A 16,068-nucleotide genomic window follows, 5' to 3' on the forward strand; every position below is an offset into this window, starting at 1 on the left:
GGTTTATCTTCTTAGAGACATGAAATGGCTGGTGCACACTCTGAGAGCTCACTGAGAAGTGCACCTTCTTCCACCGAAGTATATGTATCTGTGTAAGAGTGTCAAGATCTTCTGGAACTCTTTACCGCTGAGTCATCTCTCTCGCCCTGTTTTTAGGATTTAGTTTTTATTTATATGTGTGTGCAGTGGGTATGTGTGAATGCATGTACACATGTATTTGCAGTATCTGCAGAAGTCAGAAGACAGCATGAGTGTTGGGAACTGAACTCCAGTCCTCTCCAAGAGCCAAGCAGGTTCATGATGGCTCAGCTCTATTTCCAGGCCTTATCTATTCTTTAAGTCAGGATGTTATGCATTTCAGGATGGCCTCAAACTTGCCATGTCTCCGAGGATGACCTGGAACTTCTGATTCTCTACCATGAGTATTCTACACTATTCCAGGATACTGAGGTGCTGGGAACCAAACCCAGGGCCTCAGGATGCTAGTTAGGCAAGCACTCTACCAACTGAACCACATCTCCAGACCTTTTTTTACTTTTATACAAAAAAATATCAAAAAAGGAGAATCACTAAAGTTTTATTACTTAGATAACTGTTCATTTTCCTTTTAAGTGATCACAAACTTGGGACATGCTGGCACTTTAAGGAGACTGTGACCAGGACACTGTATAGTTAGAAACTGTGAATAGGACACTATACAGTTAGAATTAGTGTGTGAGGATTTTTTTTTCAAACCTGTGATGGCCTTTGTCACAGGTTTGTTTATTTATAGCCTTCTTAACTGAAGGCTAGAGAAACAAAAAGGTCTGTCACTTGTTCTTAAGGCCTTACTGCTCCAACGGTGGCGGTTGGTTTGCAGGTGCTGTTCTTGTCTTACAGCTTGTTAGAAATGCATACCCCCCCAAGCCTGACAAATTAAAATCTGCTGTCTTTAAGAAAATTCCCACTCTCAAAGAACAAAGAGAATCCTGACTCCCCAAGGGTTCAGGCTTCTGCTCATGCTGTAACTGAACCTCTGAGGTTCTTGGCTTGGGTTAGGGCAGCTGGAGGAGTTGATGTAAGAACATGGATATTAAATTGCAACCAAAGCCAGGAAGGTTACAACAAAAGGAACACTGCTTGTGGCATGCTTTCTGCATGGGCCGTTGAAGGAGGAGCCATGAGGGCTGCTGCCAGCAGAAATTTCTCTCTCTCCCCATCCCTCCCTCCCCCTCTCTCCCTCCCTCTCTGCATGTGAAGCTGGGGATTAAACCCTAGGCCTCTTTCCTGCTCTACCATGGAGTTCCACTCTCAGGCCCATCAAGAATTTAGAAGCTGTTCTTGCTCTTCCTCTCTTTCCTTCTTCCCTCTCTGTCCCTTCCCTTCCTCTGCCCTCATTCATGGCTAGCCTCGCCGCCGCCTCCTCCTCCTCTTCCTCTCTCTCTGCCTTTCTCTGTCTCTACTCCTCCCTCAACTCACCTCTCCATAAACTCTTTTCTATACTAAAATAAATAATAATAATTTAGAAGTCTTATTGATACCTTTCAACCAAGTGGAGAAAAAGGTAGGACCCTCAGTTTTAACTAAATTGGAATGTGCATGATTTGAGTTTAAAAACATGTAAAACTTCATACTTATAGGACACAAGAAAACTCATGAAACTCCTTTAAGAACTTGTGATTATGGCTGGAAAGGTGGTCGGTTGCGTTACAGGAGACCTGAATCCATGTTAGAGGGCTCACAATGGCCTGCAACCCCAGCTTCAGGGGATCTGACACCCTCTTCTGCACACATGTAGCATACATTCACAAGCTTTTTCGAGACAGGGTTTCTCTGTGTAGCCCTGGCTGTCCTGGAACTCACTCTGTAGACCAGGCTGGCCTCAAACTCAGAAATCTGCCTGCTTCTGCCTCCTCCCAAGTGCTAGGATTAAAGGTGTGCGCCACCAGTCACCACCGCCCGGCTTCAAATCTCTTTAAAAGGAGAGTATGTGTGGAACTCAGTGAGTTCCAGGCCAACAAGGGCTACATAGTAAGACTGTCTCAAATAAATGAAAAAAAGCCAAATATATATATATAAACAAACAAACAAAACCTCGCTGCACAGAGATGTAATTACAACCAAATCTTGTTTTGAGATCTGAGATCAAGTTTTGGGCATATCATTCCTAAGAATATAACCCAGGCCAAATATGGTCTTCCAGAATTTGGCAAAGTCGCACACATTCTCAAAGACTCCACTTTGGTAAAGTCCTCTCAAATTAATAGGACTATAAAACTCCAAACTAGATTTAGTGGTATCCAACTATCTTTACCGCTTAGGAACCCTTATTCTAGTGAGGTTAATTGGTGGAAGTCCAGATACAGCTGCTAATTTCGAGTCTTTCCTCTATATAGTAGGTAGAAATAGTAGGACTCGAACTCTTACAACTCGCCAACAGAAGCACGTGGAAGCCCGGGTAGCGCGGGGGATGGGGGTGGGGAGGGAGCGCTACACCTCTCGCTTTGGCGGTCTAACTAGCTAGAAGTCAGGGGCGCAGAGCAGATACGTGGGTTGGGACAAGGCACGTGGTAGGGGGACAGAGCGCAAAGAAGGCCACAGTAGGCCCCGCCTGGCCAGGGCGCCCAGGGGAGCCAGGGGAGGGGCACGTGCAGCTTGTCCAGCAGGCGCCAGCTCCTTTTGGGCTGGCACCCACCACCCGCCCGCACACAAAGCCCGCTCGGCGCGCTCGGCGTTCGGCTCTTCAGGTCTGTGCTTTTGAGCTCCGCCTGGCGGCTTCCAGGTTGGGCGTGAGGCCGGGCCAGGCGCTAGGCGTCAAGGGGCTGCGCGCATCGAACCGCCGCGGGCGGGAGCGCGAGGGGAGGAGTGGGCCGCGGGGGGTGGAGGAAGAGGCCTTGCGCTGAGGAGGGAGCAATTGAATTTCAAACACAAACAACCGCACGAGCGCTCCCCGAGCCCAGCGTTGCCCACCGCGCCCGCCCTGTCCGAGCGGCGCGCGGGCGCAGACGCCGTGGCTGCTCCGGAGCTCGCGTCGGGGGCCAGCATCGAGGCGGGGGCCGCGCGAGGGCCGGAGCGCAGCGGCGCCGCAACCGCCGCACGCGCAAACTTGGGCTCGCGCTTCCCGGCTCGGCGCGGAGCCCGGGGCGCCCGCGGCCCCGCCATGTCGCGATCCAACCGGCAGAAAGAGTACAAGTGCGGGGACCTGGTGTTCGCGAAGATGAAGGGATACCCACATTGGCCGGCTCGGGTGAGTAGCGCGGCCGTCGCGGGCCCTGGTGCGGTTGCATAACGCTCGTGAGGGCACGGTCGCCGATAGTAGAGCGGGCGGAGGGGCAGGGGTGCCAGGCCTGCTCTCTTTGGCGGGAGCCCACCACCGCTTACATAACGGAGGCGACGGGGCCGGCACCTGGCGGGCAGCGCCGCGTGCTCAGTTCGCCCTCAGCCCTCCCTCATAGCGGCCGAGGCTTCGGGCTTACTGTTGGGGAGCGGCCCGGTGGCGTGTCGCTTCTTCCGCCGCGATTCCCAACCCCTTCGGGGAGCCCCGTTTAATCCCCGAGTCTCCATTGATAGTTGCCTCCAGTTCAGGTTTCTCTGGCTGGGCAAACAGTTGCGAAGGGTCCCAGTCCACTGAGGCTTAGGTGGATGTAGAGTTGGCGACTAACAAACTTTCTTTGAGCATTTTGTAGAAACTCTGAAGTTGGGAGGGTCGTGGAATGAATGCTTGGGGACGACTTACTTAAGAAATGGTCTCCCTGGCCGGGTAACTCTGCCATAACCAGTTTAGTCTTCAGCTCTACAAGAACATTCCTCCATATGCCGCCAGCTCAGACTTGGAACTGTAGGTAGCAGGACCCCCATGTGCTTGGGAAATCCAGTACAGACAACCTTAGTGAGGTGGGGGATTGTGGGAAGCTGGAGTTTCCTCCGCTTCCCACTTGTGAGCGTCTCCAGCCAGGGAGGTCGGTGTTAGCCATGTGGTTGTTTCAACCCGCCAAGAGAATGGCCTTCCCCATTCCAGCACCTGGCCAGGTGGGAGGGTGGGGCGGAAAGCCTGCTGTGTTTATCACCTTTCCTCCAAGGAAAAGGTTAAGAGTGTGTGTGTGTGTGTGTGTGTGTGTGTGTGTGTGTGTGTGTGTGCGCTCGCGCGCGCGTGCTTCTGGGAATTTTTCAAAGCGAGTGTAGAGGGGGCCCTTGGTACTGGGTGAGGGCATGACTCAGCCCCTTAGGGTGTGGAACTTGGGTAAAGTGAAATCCTAGGACAGAGAGGCCTGGAGGGAGGGGTCCAAACAGGATTGCCTTGTGGATTTTCCAGTATGGCTGACTGTTCATCCATCTAGCTCAATACTGTTCTGAGGCTCCATGCTGTCTTCATTTCTATTCAGGGTGTAAGGCCACCTTGATGTTTGAGAAAACTCAAGTGGCCCTCTATAGTCTCTCTCCCTCCCTCCCAAGGAGTTCCTGTGTTCAATCCTACTTGCCTGCACTCCTTTTGGTGAAACTTTAAAATGGGTCAAATAAGGCCTGGCTGTGGCCTGGGAGTGAAGTGTAGAGAGAAGCCAGACTCTTTCCAGAACCTTAGCAGGGCCTCAAGGGCCTGACTGAAGCTAGGCAGTGTATATATATGTCATGTAAACACTCACATACTTTACCTTGCACCCTCTGATCCATTGGCTTCTTGGCCCAGATGCCAATGCACTGGTGGGCAGGGCAAGAACTGGACCCAGGTCTCTACTGCTTCTCCTTTCTGGAGGTGAGACAAAGTTCAGAGGTAAGCTATGCCTGAGCAAGAAGTAGTTATGGAATGTCGATTTACAGAACCTTCTGGTATGTCTTATTCCCTGAGATTTGGGCCCTTGTGAACAAGCCCTCTGAATTTTGGTGGTCTTTGGATAGAGGACAGCCCTTGGAGTAGGTATATTGTCAATTTCTTTTCATTTTGAGTGTCTAGGACAAAAGGGCAGGTCAGAGGAAAATTTTCTATTGAAGCCTGGACCTTTGAGATGTTGTGAATGGGTCTCAAAGAGGCACCCCAACTCTTGGCTTGGTTTGGTTGTTAGACTTAAAAAAGAGGTACACCCAGGGCTGTCACCTCTAAGGCATTCCCCTTGATTCCCAAAAGGACAAAACTGAGTTGTGGTCTTTCCCACCCCCAGTTCCTTAGAACCTGTCTAGCTCTTCCTGAGTTGGAGGAAGCCTGATGGCTGGTTGGCTGGCTGCTCCAGGGTGTAACCAGAATCCCCAGCCACTATGCAGGCCACCACTTGTACCTAGCTACTGCTAGGGAACATGGGTGACAGGGAAAAAGACTCAAAGGGTCCACAGTTCGAGATTGAAGTCATAGGGCCTGGCTCGAAGAATGTATTATGATTCCATCTTCCCTCTTTTTCCTGCCTAACTTGTTGGAGGATCTCCAGACAATTAACAGTGAACAGCCCAAGCCCTGAGATTCCCCTCCCCCATGTCTCTCCCCTCTCTCAGTGTTCTCCCCTCCCCCCATCCTGGTGAAGTTCCTGAGTAGCCTAGAGCCTTCCTTTTCTCCCTCTGCTCCCTCACCTTTTCTGCCCATGGGCTTGCCACACTCCCTAGCCCAAATCTTTGAGCTGCCTGCTATCCTGAACGTTCCAGTTCCCCTAGGTCAAATCAGTCTGGCCCTAGTTAGGGTGGTCAGTATGTTCTTATCTTCCCTCACTCTTCTTAAATGCCTGATCTTAATTAGACCTGTTTGGGCTCAAGTGCTGTGGGCCTGGTGTTCAGTTCTCCCTGCTCTTCTGAACACTGCAAATGGCTTCAAAGGACTCTACCATTAACAGGATCAGATTTCTAGTTTGCTTGAATTGAGCCCAAATGGTTCCTCCAGTTGGCTAGAGGAGTGAGTGTGGTAGGGTCTCAGCACATCTGGCCCCACTCTGACTCACTTTCCTTTGACTCACTGAGTTTAGTAACAGTGTAAAAAGGGCACCACCTAGGAGACAGATTCAGGTACAGAGCTTCTTTGAGTCTTAATAGCCTCGCCTTAAAAGACGACACAGTGCCAGGAAAGAGTTCCTTTGTAGCTTGAGGGGTGGGGGTGCTGCCACAGAACTGACTTCTCCAGTTTTGTTGGGTAGGGGCTGAAAATGCTGTTGAGCAGAAAGCACTCCCATCCCTAACCCTACCTGATGCACCTACTGTAAGATGGTAGGGTTAGGGTAGTTGGAGAATGAGCCTCCAGCTCTTCAGGAGGAAGCCCATCTGCCCTCATTACTCCACACCCAGCCTTTCTGTAGCAGGAAGTTGGCAGGGCAGATGGAGTTGGTAAGTGTCATTACATCCAGTTTCTGGGACTGGGCAGCTAGAGGCTCCTGGGTCTCCTGCCACACGGTTTAGATTCTGCGTGTTGTTTTCTCTCCATGGGAAGCTGGGATATCCAGTTGTTGCAGCCTGTGTTCTTGGAGAGAACCTCAAGCTTTGCCCTTCCCCAACCCTTTTCTTTTAGAGTCACCTCTCCCTTTTCATTACACGTGTATTACCACCAGATTAAAAGTACAGTAATACCCTGGCTTGGTTATAGGCACTCCAACGCTTTAGCCTGAGGCCCCCCTTTCCGGGCATAGGTGTCAGGCCTTTCACCCCAGAGAAGCCTACAGTAGAGAGTCTTTTTAACCACCCTCTCTTGTGTTTTCTTAGGCTCTAGAGGTCCTCATTTTGTTTTTGCTAACGCCTTCTAAGAGGCTAGCTGATAACTGGAGCCAGGTATCTTGTCCAGCTCCTCCCTGTCCCCACCCCCACCCGCCTTCCTGTCCTAGCTTAGTTTCAAATACAGATCAGGACCTGCTTGCCAGACTACGGGCCTGGGGGGTGGGGTGCCGTGTTTTGTGTCCCCTCCTCCCCAATCCTGGATGGAAGACCTGGGGGAGGGGTGGTCACATTCCTAGTTGCTGAGTGGCCCTGGGGGCGGGGTTGAGTTGTCATAGTGATGGGGATCACGTTTGTGGGAGAACTGCGTGCCTTTCCACCAGGTTCCCACACCCCAGCATCTCCTGATTGTTGGGCTGGGCCTAGTTGAGTTGTGCCTTCTGAGGGGGCGGGGTTGGACCGAAGTCCCCAGAGGCCACGGGGCAAGGGGGAGGGGTCCAGAAGCCTAAAGACCTCCAAGTCTGGGGCAAGATGGCCTTTCGAGTCATGCCCACCTAGCCTATTCTACTCACTCATCCTCCCTGTCTCCCCAGTGCTCCCAGTTGCACCCTTTATCTCTCTAATCACTGCTTTGGTCTTTCTCTTAGGCTTGGGTCTGCAGCCTCAGTCAACATGGCTACTTGGCCTCTGGGAGGAGGGCGGGCATCTGGGGCTGTTGCAAGGATTGTTGGGAGTTGTAGTTCTCACCCCGACTGCTTGGCATGGCCTGGACTTCCAGGACTTAGTTGTTCTCTCTCTTGATTTCAAACTTGACCTTAGATCACAGTACTTGCTACCTTTACTAAAGAATTTCTCATGGGGCAAGGAATTGCCTCAAGAAGTTAGGCCTAGATTGAAAAGATGTCTCAGTGGTTAAGAGTACTGTCTGGTCTTGCAGAGGACCTGGGATTCTATTCCCAGCACCCAGATGGTAGCTCACAACCAGTTGTAACTCCAGTCCCAGGGGATCCAAGATCCTCTTTTGGCTTCCTTGGGCATTCATGAGGTGCACAGAAATAATGCTGGGAACATCTATACACATAAAAATAGCCCCCCTTTTCTTCCTTGAGAAAAATTAAGCCTGAAATCTGGTCCTTACTATAATCTGCCATGTTATCTTGGGAAAGGCATGACTTTTCAGGGCACAGTCTCCTCTGTAAAATGATTTGACTGATTTTAGTGGCATTCGTTTCAGTATTTCACAGAAGTCTTTTAGAGCCAACGAAGTAGGTTTTGTTTTGTCTTGTCACTTTAGTCAGAACACCCTTTTAGGGTCCATAGATTCAGTATTTGTTTTCTGTAAAATCTTGCTAAGTTAACCAGGTTGACTAAACTTGTGAGCCTCCTCCCTCAGCCTTTACATTGCTTAAGATTTCATATTTATTTATTTACTTGAGGAGGGGTGGTAATTTGAGAGTTTCAGATAGGGTCTCCTTTTGTAGTTCCCGATGTCCTGAAATTCTCTAAATATACCAGACTGACCTTGAACTCACAGGGATCTGCCTCCAAGTCTCAGCACTTGGAGAATAAAGGCGTGCATCCCACTGCCTGTTAAAATTTCAGACCTGTACCATCAGGCCTGGCTCATTCAGCAAATACTGTATTTCTACTGTGTGTTGGAGATGAAAGCAGATCTGAGTGGGTGTGGTGGGTACTTCTTTAGACCACAGAATGAGTTCTACCAGCCTGAACTATATGGTGAAGACCTCCCCACTACCACAAACACATACACACACACTAGTACAGATGATTTATCAAACAAGTAATATGTTATTTGTAAACTGTAGCCAGGCAGCAGTGGCACATGCCTTTAATCCCAGCATTCAGGCTGCAGAAAATGGAGTTCAAGGCCAGTTTAGTCTAAAGAGCTGGAGAGATGGCTCCGTTAAAAGCACTGACTACTTTTCCAGAGGTCCTGAGTTCAATTCCCAGCAAACTTGGTGGCTCAAGGCCATCTGTAATGAGTCTAATGCCTGATTATGGCATGCAGGTGTACATGCAGATAAAGCACTCATATACATAAACAAATCTTTGAAAAAAAAAAAAAAAAGAGCTAGCTCTAGGACAACCAGGACTACACAAAGAAATCCTGTCTCTAAAAAGGAAAAATCAGAACTGGAACTTACTCTGTAGTCCAGGCTGGTCTTGAAGCCTTGGCTGTCCTGGAACTCACCCTATAGATCAAGCTGGCCTTGAACTCAGAAATCCAGAAATCCAGCTGCCTCTGCCTCCCAAGTTCTGGGATTAAAGGCGTACGCCGCCATCTCTCAGCAAGAGATATTATCAATGTGTGTGCTGGGGAATGGGGGCAGGGGCAGCTGACAGGTCAAAGATTAAGCTTTCTGGGCAGCATGATGGTGAGATGACAGGGTTGAGGTTGACAAGCTGGTCATTGAGAAGGTGTTGAAAGAGCTGAAGTCCTCTGACATTTCACAGTTGGGGATGGGCATGTTGGCTGGGTCTGTAGTCAGGAGGCCGAGGCAGAAGGATCTTGAGTTGGAGGCCAGCCTGGACTTCCTAGCCAGGCAGTGTCTCAACATATAATGAAGTGACAGCTTTGGTCTTCTCGTGGCAGAGATACAGCACTTTGGCCAAGATTGGGCACTGAAGAAGATAGTTTCTGGTAAAAGGAAGGGAAATGTACTGGATTTGGGCCTTTTTTTTTTTTTTTTTTTTTTTTGGACAGGGTTTCTCTGTATAGCCCTGGCTGTCCTGGAACTCACTCTGTAGACCAGGCTGGCCTCGAACTCAGAAATCCCTCTGCCTCCCAAGTGCTGGGATTAAAGGCGTGCGCCACCACTGCCTGGCTGGGCTTTTCTATCTATTTAGTTTGGACAAAGTGTACTACTAGAAATATTTTACAAATTGGGTAGTCTCTAGAGCCTTGTTCTGGCTGGCTCTCTAAATGTCCATGTGGTCATCCTGCCCCAGACCAAAGAGCCAGGGACTCTAGCTCACGTTTGTTCTCCCTTTCTTGTCCCAGATTGATGAGATGCCTGAGGCTGCAGTGAAGTCAACAGCCAACAAATACCAAGTCTTTTTTTTTGGGACCCACGAGACGTGAGTGAGGGGCCAGTGGGGTGCAGGTGGGACACCATGGGAACACCAGGGTGGTGAAGGGTTGATGATATCACCTGTTTATATTTGGCTGTTTAGCTTGGGGGCATCTTGGGGCTTGAAAGCACAGTCTCCTATCTCTTACCAGGGCATTCCTGGGCCCCAAAGACCTCTTCCCTTACGAGGAATCCAAGGAGAAGTTTGGCAAGCCCAACAAGAGGAAAGGGTTCAGCGAGGGGCTGTGGGAGATCGAGAACAACCCTACAGTCAAGGCCTCTGGCTACCAGGTGAGCAATTAGTTGTCCCCTCAACCCCCTGGAAAGCAGGTGTGTTGTGGGCTCCAGGAGCCTTGCCCAGAGGCATTGCTTAGTCTTCAGAATATCAGGGCCTTTGGGGTGGTAAAGATGGGATTTCTGCAAGAGGGGCTAGGGGGTGTGGGGTGACTAACAGGGGCCACTGTCAATGGTTTTTGAGGGCAAGAACAGGATGGAGGCGGTAAGTGGGACAGGCCTTTGTTGGGGCCATTAGTAAGAGGACACAGCCTTCCAAGAGAAGGTTCTTGTGAGCCGGGCAGGACAAGGCGGGAGGGCAGGGGGAGCGGGGGTCGTGGGGGAACGGGTCCCAGATCCCTTTGGGAGAAGTTGACCCGAGGTTTTGCCTCCTGCTCCAGCCCTCCCCCCTCCTGCACAGAGCCCTGCCTGCCCGGCCTGTGGGTTAACCCCAGGGCTAATCCAACAGAGGTGGGTCTCAAATCACTTGTGAGACTGGGCACCTGGGTGGGGGTGGGGGAGAGGTGGGCAAAAGAAGGAGTGAGTGTCGGAGGGGGTGGTTGGGAGGGGCTAGCCTCTGGTACCGCTCAGCCTCTGATGTCTCCACCACAGTCCTCCCAGAAAAAGAGCTGCACTGAAGAGCCGGAAGTGGAGCCTGAAGCCCATGAGGGTGACGGTGACAAGAAGGGCAATGCAGAGGGCAGCAGTGACGAGGAAGGGAAGCTGGTCATCGATGAGCCAGCCAAGGAGAAGAATGAGAAGGGCACGCTGAAGAGGAGAGCAGGGGACATGCTGGAGGTAACTGCCAGCATGTGCTCTTTGGCACTTTTTGTGGCCTTTGTCTTGCAGCCCAGAGTCTGAGGTATAAATCCAGCTCCCTGTCTCTGGGAATTGAACTGAGAGTGGAGAAGAAAAGAGGGAGCAGGACACTGAATCACTCAGAGACCCAGAGGAGGCCCAGGGAGATGCACTATTGACTTTTGCTGTCTCTTTCCTCAGTTCATGTCCTCTGATATCTACCTAGGACTCCCCTAAACGTCCCAAGGAGTCAGGAGACCATGCAGAGGAAGACAAGGAGATAGCTGCCTTAGAGGGCGAGAGGCCGCTCCCTGTAGAGATGGAGAAGAACAGCACCCCTTCTGAGCCAGACTCTGGCCAGGGACCTCCTCCAGAGGAAGAAGAGGGGGAGGAAGAGGCTGCCAAGGAAGAGGCTGAAGCCCAGGGTGTCAGAGATCATGAGAGGTGAGGGAGCTACCCTTGCAGTGGGCTTGGGGGTTGGGGGGGAGCGGCCAGCCACTTAGGAGGAGGTGGAGGAGAGGACATAGAGAATGACCTGCAGTGGTCAGCCTTATTGGAGGCTGGGTGGGCTCTCCCTAGAGACCTGCACTGGCTGGGGTAAGGCCAGGCCAGGGTAACACCATTAACCCTTCTCCCCTCCCACCCTCCCCTGCAGCCTGTAGCCACCAATGTTTCAAGAGGAGCCCTTGCCCCGTTCCTGCTGCTGTCTGGGTGCTACTGGGGGAAACTGGCCATGGCCTGCAAACTGGGAACCCTTTTTCCACCCAACTCACCCTTTCCTTCACTCACTCTCTCCTCTTTAAGCCCACTCCTGGAGATTGTCTTGGCCCTCACCTCCAGCTCCCTTCCGAATATACCCTGTGACCTGAGTCAGGCAGGGCCTTGTGCCCCAGGATGAAATGAGGCCTTTGTATCTCCTTACATTTGTTTCCTAGGGTTTCTGTTGTGGTCTGGGCTGCTGTTTCCACCTCTTGACACCTCTGCCCTGCTGCAGGCATTCTAGACCTTTGGGGTGGGCTGGGGCAGGAGTAGAGGTGAAGGAATGTAAGTGTGGGTTCATGCGTGGCATCCTCTACCTGAGCTCCTGTTTCTAGCCCCCACCTATTTTCACATCTGCCTACATTCAAGAAATAGGACACTGGGAGAGGGGCTCCCATCCGTACATAAGTCCTTGCTGATTTGTGGGAACACTTTTCCCTGACACCGGGGTTCAAGGAATTATAGTTAATTGTAACATCTAGACTTTGGATTTTCCAAGGCCTAGGACCTGGAGAGAGCTGAGAGCTGAAGGATCAACTGATTTGCATTGAGGAAATGTCTCTTTAGATCTCAGGGCAGAGGTGATAGCCTGGGGAGACCTTCTTCCCACTTCCCAATGTTCAAGGCCAGCCTGTAGTCAGATATTTCACCCAGACAAAGGAAACGACACATTTTTTTAGGAAATGTTTTTAATAAAAGAAAATTACCAAAAAAAAAAAAACCCCACAAAAAAATAAAAAGAAAAAAAGTGAACCCGCCCTGTGTGTGCTCCCCTTTCTGTTCCTTTCTTCCCACAGCTGACCCATTTTTGAGGTGCACCAGAGGTTCACCTTCTGATGGGGGTTGGCTTTCTCTTTGGAGCTGGTGTTTTCACACACCCAGTTTGTAGCCCACTGAGAAGACAGGGAAAGTGTCCTCCAGCCTCTTCTCGTGGTTTCTTATGCCCCTTCTCTTGTCTTTTACTCCTATCCCTCCTCTGGGCTCTGAAGAAAAATTGCTGACTGTAGCTTTGGAAGTGTAGCTCTGAGAACAATAGACAATTTGAGTTCTAGGAAAATAAAGCCGTTGATTACTATCCTGATTCCGACTAATTCTTTTTAAGTGTTGGGGTTAATTGAAGAAAAGGAAAGAGACAATCTCTAGAAGGCTTCTTCAGATTGGGGAGGGGGAGGGGAGGCAGGCTTCAGCCTCCATTGCCACACCAGACCTACAAACCCACATCATCCAGTCTACCCTTGCAAGCATCTTGGGGGTTCTAAAACATACATTTTAAGGTATATTTTATTTTATGGGTTTTGCCCACATATATGTGCATCACATGAAGAGGCCATTAGTACCCCTGGAACTGAAGAATGGTTGTGAGTCCCTTTGTGGGTTTTAGCAGTCAAACCCAAGCCCTACAAGAACAGCAATTGCTCTAACTATTGAGCCTTTTCAGCAAATAGTCTTAACATTTTAAGCCAGGTGGGAAGGCAGGGGCATCACAAGCTCAGCGCCTGCTTGGGCTATAGAAAAAGACCATGTTTGAACAACCTACCCTCACCCCAGCCATGGACACACACACAAAAACTTGCATAAGAAATAGGATATAAGGGGCTAGGGATATATACATAAACACACACCCCTCAGTTGGTAGTGATTGTCCAGTGTGCACAAATCAGAAGCCCTGGATTTGATCCATCCAGCACAGCATAAAATTGGGTGTGATGCATACATGCTTAGAATCCCCAACACTTGGGAAATGGAAGCAGGAGGATCAGAAGTGCATGGTTGCCACACAAGTCAGATTACCTGAGTTCTATTCCAGAGACCAAAAATAGCTGGGTGAAGTGCTTGGCTAGTTAGAGTGCAGACAGAGGACTCGTCTGGTGTGTATCATTTGCCTCTAGAGTGTGGGAGAAACCGATTCCTGGAAGATACCTTCTAACCTCCATTGGTGTGTGGTGGCACAGGCATCTGCACTCAAGCATATATAGAAAGATATTTCAGAGCTGAGGACTAAAACCAGGGCCTTATGTTGAGCTAAATTCCTAATTCCAGCAAGTAAAAAGGCGTTTAAAACGACTTATAATAAAAGTAACAAGTTCAGACTATATACTAGTTGGAGAGTTGGTGCGACAGGTAGGAGCACCTGTCCTTGCAGAGGACCTGGGTTCAGTTGCCAATACAGTGGCTCATAGGCATCCACAACTTCAGTTCTAAGGACATCATTTTCTGGGCATATATGTAATACACATTATATGCAAGCAAAATACAAATCTAAAGCTTTATTATATTTTACTTTGTGAAAGTGTGCCAAGAACAATTAGCAGGAATCAGTTTCTCTTTTCACCATGTGCAAATCCAGGATTGAACCCAGGCCAGGCAGGTAGGAGCCTCTACTGACCTGTCTGAGCATCCCAAGAAACTTTTTAAAAAATCCTGTAAAGTCATATGCAGATATGCAGCAAGCTCTGGAGCAGCCTGGGATATACATGGGACAGGGTATATATATCTCAGGGATGGTACTTCACAAAAGAGAGATGGAGCAGAGTCATGGAAAGTACATGTCTAAGGCAGGGTCACATGTAGCCCAGGACACATACTAACTGTAGCTGAGGATAACCTTAAACGCTTCTAAGTGCTGAGATTTCAGTTGTAGCCTTTCCTGGTAGGTTTTTGTTGTTTTGTTTTTTTAAGTAGGGTCTTCTTATTGGTCTCAGACTTACAAGCCTTTCGCCTCAGCCAAGCTCTCTCTTTTTTTTTTTTAACTCTTAAATTTCTTTCTTCTCTTTTCTTTTTTTCTTTTTTCTTTTTTCTTTTTTTTTTTTTTTTTTTAAAGATTTATAGCCTGGCAGTGGTGGCGCACGCCTTTAACCCCAGCACTTGGGAGGCAGAGGCAGGCGGATTTCTGAGTTCGAGGCTAGCCTGGTCTACAGAGTGAGTTCCAGGACAGCCAGAGCTACACAGAGAAAGCCTGTCTCGAAGAAAAAAAAAAAAAAAAAAAAAAAACGTAATTTTTCCCTAAAAGCCTTTTAAGACAGGCTCTATGTAAACTCTGGCTCTTCTGGAACTCAATATGTAGGTCGGTTTGGCCTAGAGCTCAGATTCCCCACCTGCCTCCAATGCTGGAATTGAAGATGTGCACCGTTGTGCCTGGCTAAAACCTTGTCTTTGGATTAAGAAGTCTTTGAACTTAGAAGCTGACATGTGGCCACCAAGCTAACTAGCATTAAATGGTAGCCACTCCTCCACTTCTTCCCAACACTTAGAGATTGAGGCGGGGCTGGTAAAATGGCTCAGCAGTTAAGACTGCGCTTCCAGAGGTCCTAAATTCAATCCCCAGCAACCACATGGTGGCTCACAGCCATCTATAATGAGATCTGATGCCCTCTTCTAGTGTGTCTGAGGACAGCTACGGTGGACTTATATACATAAAATAAATACATACATTTTATTTTATTTTGTTTTTGTTTTTCGAGACAGGGTTTCTACGTGTAGCCCTGGCTGTCCTGGAACTCACTCTGTAGACCAGGCTGGCCTCGAACTCAGAAATCTGCCTCTGCCTCCCAAGTGCTGGGATTAAAGTGCTGGGATAGCCATACACATCCCAAGAACAAAGGTAGTTTCTTCAGGCTCTTCTAGTCACTGGTTAGTTTGCCCACTAATGAAGTTTCTTTCTTTTCTTTTCTTTCCTTTCTTTTCTTTCTTTTCTTTTCTTCTCTTCTCTTTTCCTCTCTCTCTCTCTCTCTCTCTCTCTCTCTCTCTCTCTCTCTCTCTCTCTCTCTCTCTCTCTCTCTCTTTCTTTCTTTCTTTCTTTTTTGGTTTTTCGAGACAGGGTTTCTCCATGTAGTCCTGGCTGTCCTGGAACTCACTCTGTAGACCAGGCTGGCCTCGAACTCAGAAATCCACCTGCCTCTGCCTCCCAAGTGCTGGGATTAAAGGCGTGCGCCGCCACCGCCTGGCTGAAGTTTCTAACATTACAAAATGGAAGAGTTATAGGGGAAAGCCGCTTCAAAGTTCTTAGTCATGAGCACTCAGGAACGAAAGGAAACATACTTAATCTAATCAGAGCAGGAAGGTGAGTGGAGTCAAATAGCGAGCTGATAAAAGAGATCTGGTCTCCGCTAAATTTTGCTAAGGATGCCTGCCAGTCCACGGATGGTGAGAGGACAGGTGGGCGGGGGACATGGTCGAAATCTCTCGGTACACTCTCCACACAGAGATTAGATTGCTAATCTAAAATTGGAAGGACCGATAATCGTTCTTTTCTCTGCAAAGGCGGGGCAGTTTTTTAATATGCCGCGTCCTGGTTCCTCAAGCAGAGAAAAGCCCAGGACATAAAGGTTGCAACTCACCTAGAAATGGATACCCTTTGCTTTGAATAGGAAGCCATAACTACCAAGAAAATGGAGCCATGTTCTCTGCGAACTACAACTCCCAGTCGCCTCTACGAAGAGCACGTACAAACGTGCAGCAAATTAGCATAGCTTTCGCCTTCAATTCCCGACATGCCTCTCCCAGTCTGGGTTTCCTACCGTTGACTAAATTTCCTGTTTCCAGCTCATTTTGT

The 16,068-nt window shown here is 49.3% G+C and overlaps 1 protein-coding gene and 1 long non-coding RNA gene across 3 annotated transcripts; one reads left to right on the forward strand and one right to left on the reverse strand.

Annotated features, from left to right (window-relative positions):
• The first annotated feature begins 2,787 nt into the window (after positions 1-2,787).
• On the forward strand, positions 2,788-12,597 carry Hdgf (heparin binding growth factor). Of its 2 annotated transcripts, none has more exons than XM_034500694.2 (6): positions 2,788-3,226; positions 9,617-9,693; positions 9,839-9,977; positions 10,572-10,757; positions 10,984-11,201; positions 11,413-12,597. In XM_034500694.2, exons 1-6 carry the CDS (start codon positions 3,140-3,142, stop codon positions 11,417-11,419), a joined length of 714 nt encoding a protein of 237 aa, XP_034356585.1. In that variant the 5' UTR covers positions 2,788-3,139; the 3' UTR covers positions 11,420-12,597. The 2 variants fall into 2 exon arrangements, with proteins under 2 accessions (XP_034356585.1, XP_076788774.1); XM_076932659.1 differs by lacking the exon at positions 2,788-3,226 and adding an exon at positions 3,283-3,817.
• Positions 11,527-16,011, reverse strand: LOC143442025 (uncharacterized). The gene is made up of 2 exons (XR_013109902.1): positions 15,854-16,011; positions 11,527-13,472 (listed from the first exon to the last, which is right to left on the reverse strand). It is a non-coding gene; the product is annotated as an uncharacterized LOC143442025 (long non-coding RNA).
• Positions 16,012-16,068: the final 57 nt, after the last annotated feature.

The sequence above is a fragment of the Arvicanthis niloticus genome, chromosome 4 (assembly GCF_011762505.2).
Source record: "Arvicanthis niloticus isolate mArvNil1 chromosome 4, mArvNil1.pat.X, whole genome shotgun sequence".
NCBI classification, from domain to species: Eukaryota; Metazoa; Chordata; class Mammalia; order Rodentia; family Muridae; genus Arvicanthis; species Arvicanthis niloticus.

Excerpts from the sequence above, each read along its gene's own strand:
- Hdgf (XM_034500694.2), top strand. The coding sequence starts at position 3,140 with ATGTCGCGATCCAACCGGCAGAAAGAGTACAAGTGCGGGGACCTGGTG. Across the intron at positions 9,694-9,838 it reads TTTTTTGGGACCCACGAGAC|GGCATTCCTGGGCCCCAAAG; the intron begins GTGAGTGAGGGG and ends ATCTCTTACCAG. Across the intron at positions 9,978-10,571 it reads TCAAGGCCTCTGGCTACCAG|TCCTCCCAGAAAAAGAGCTG; the intron begins GTGAGCAATTAG and ends TCTCCACCACAG.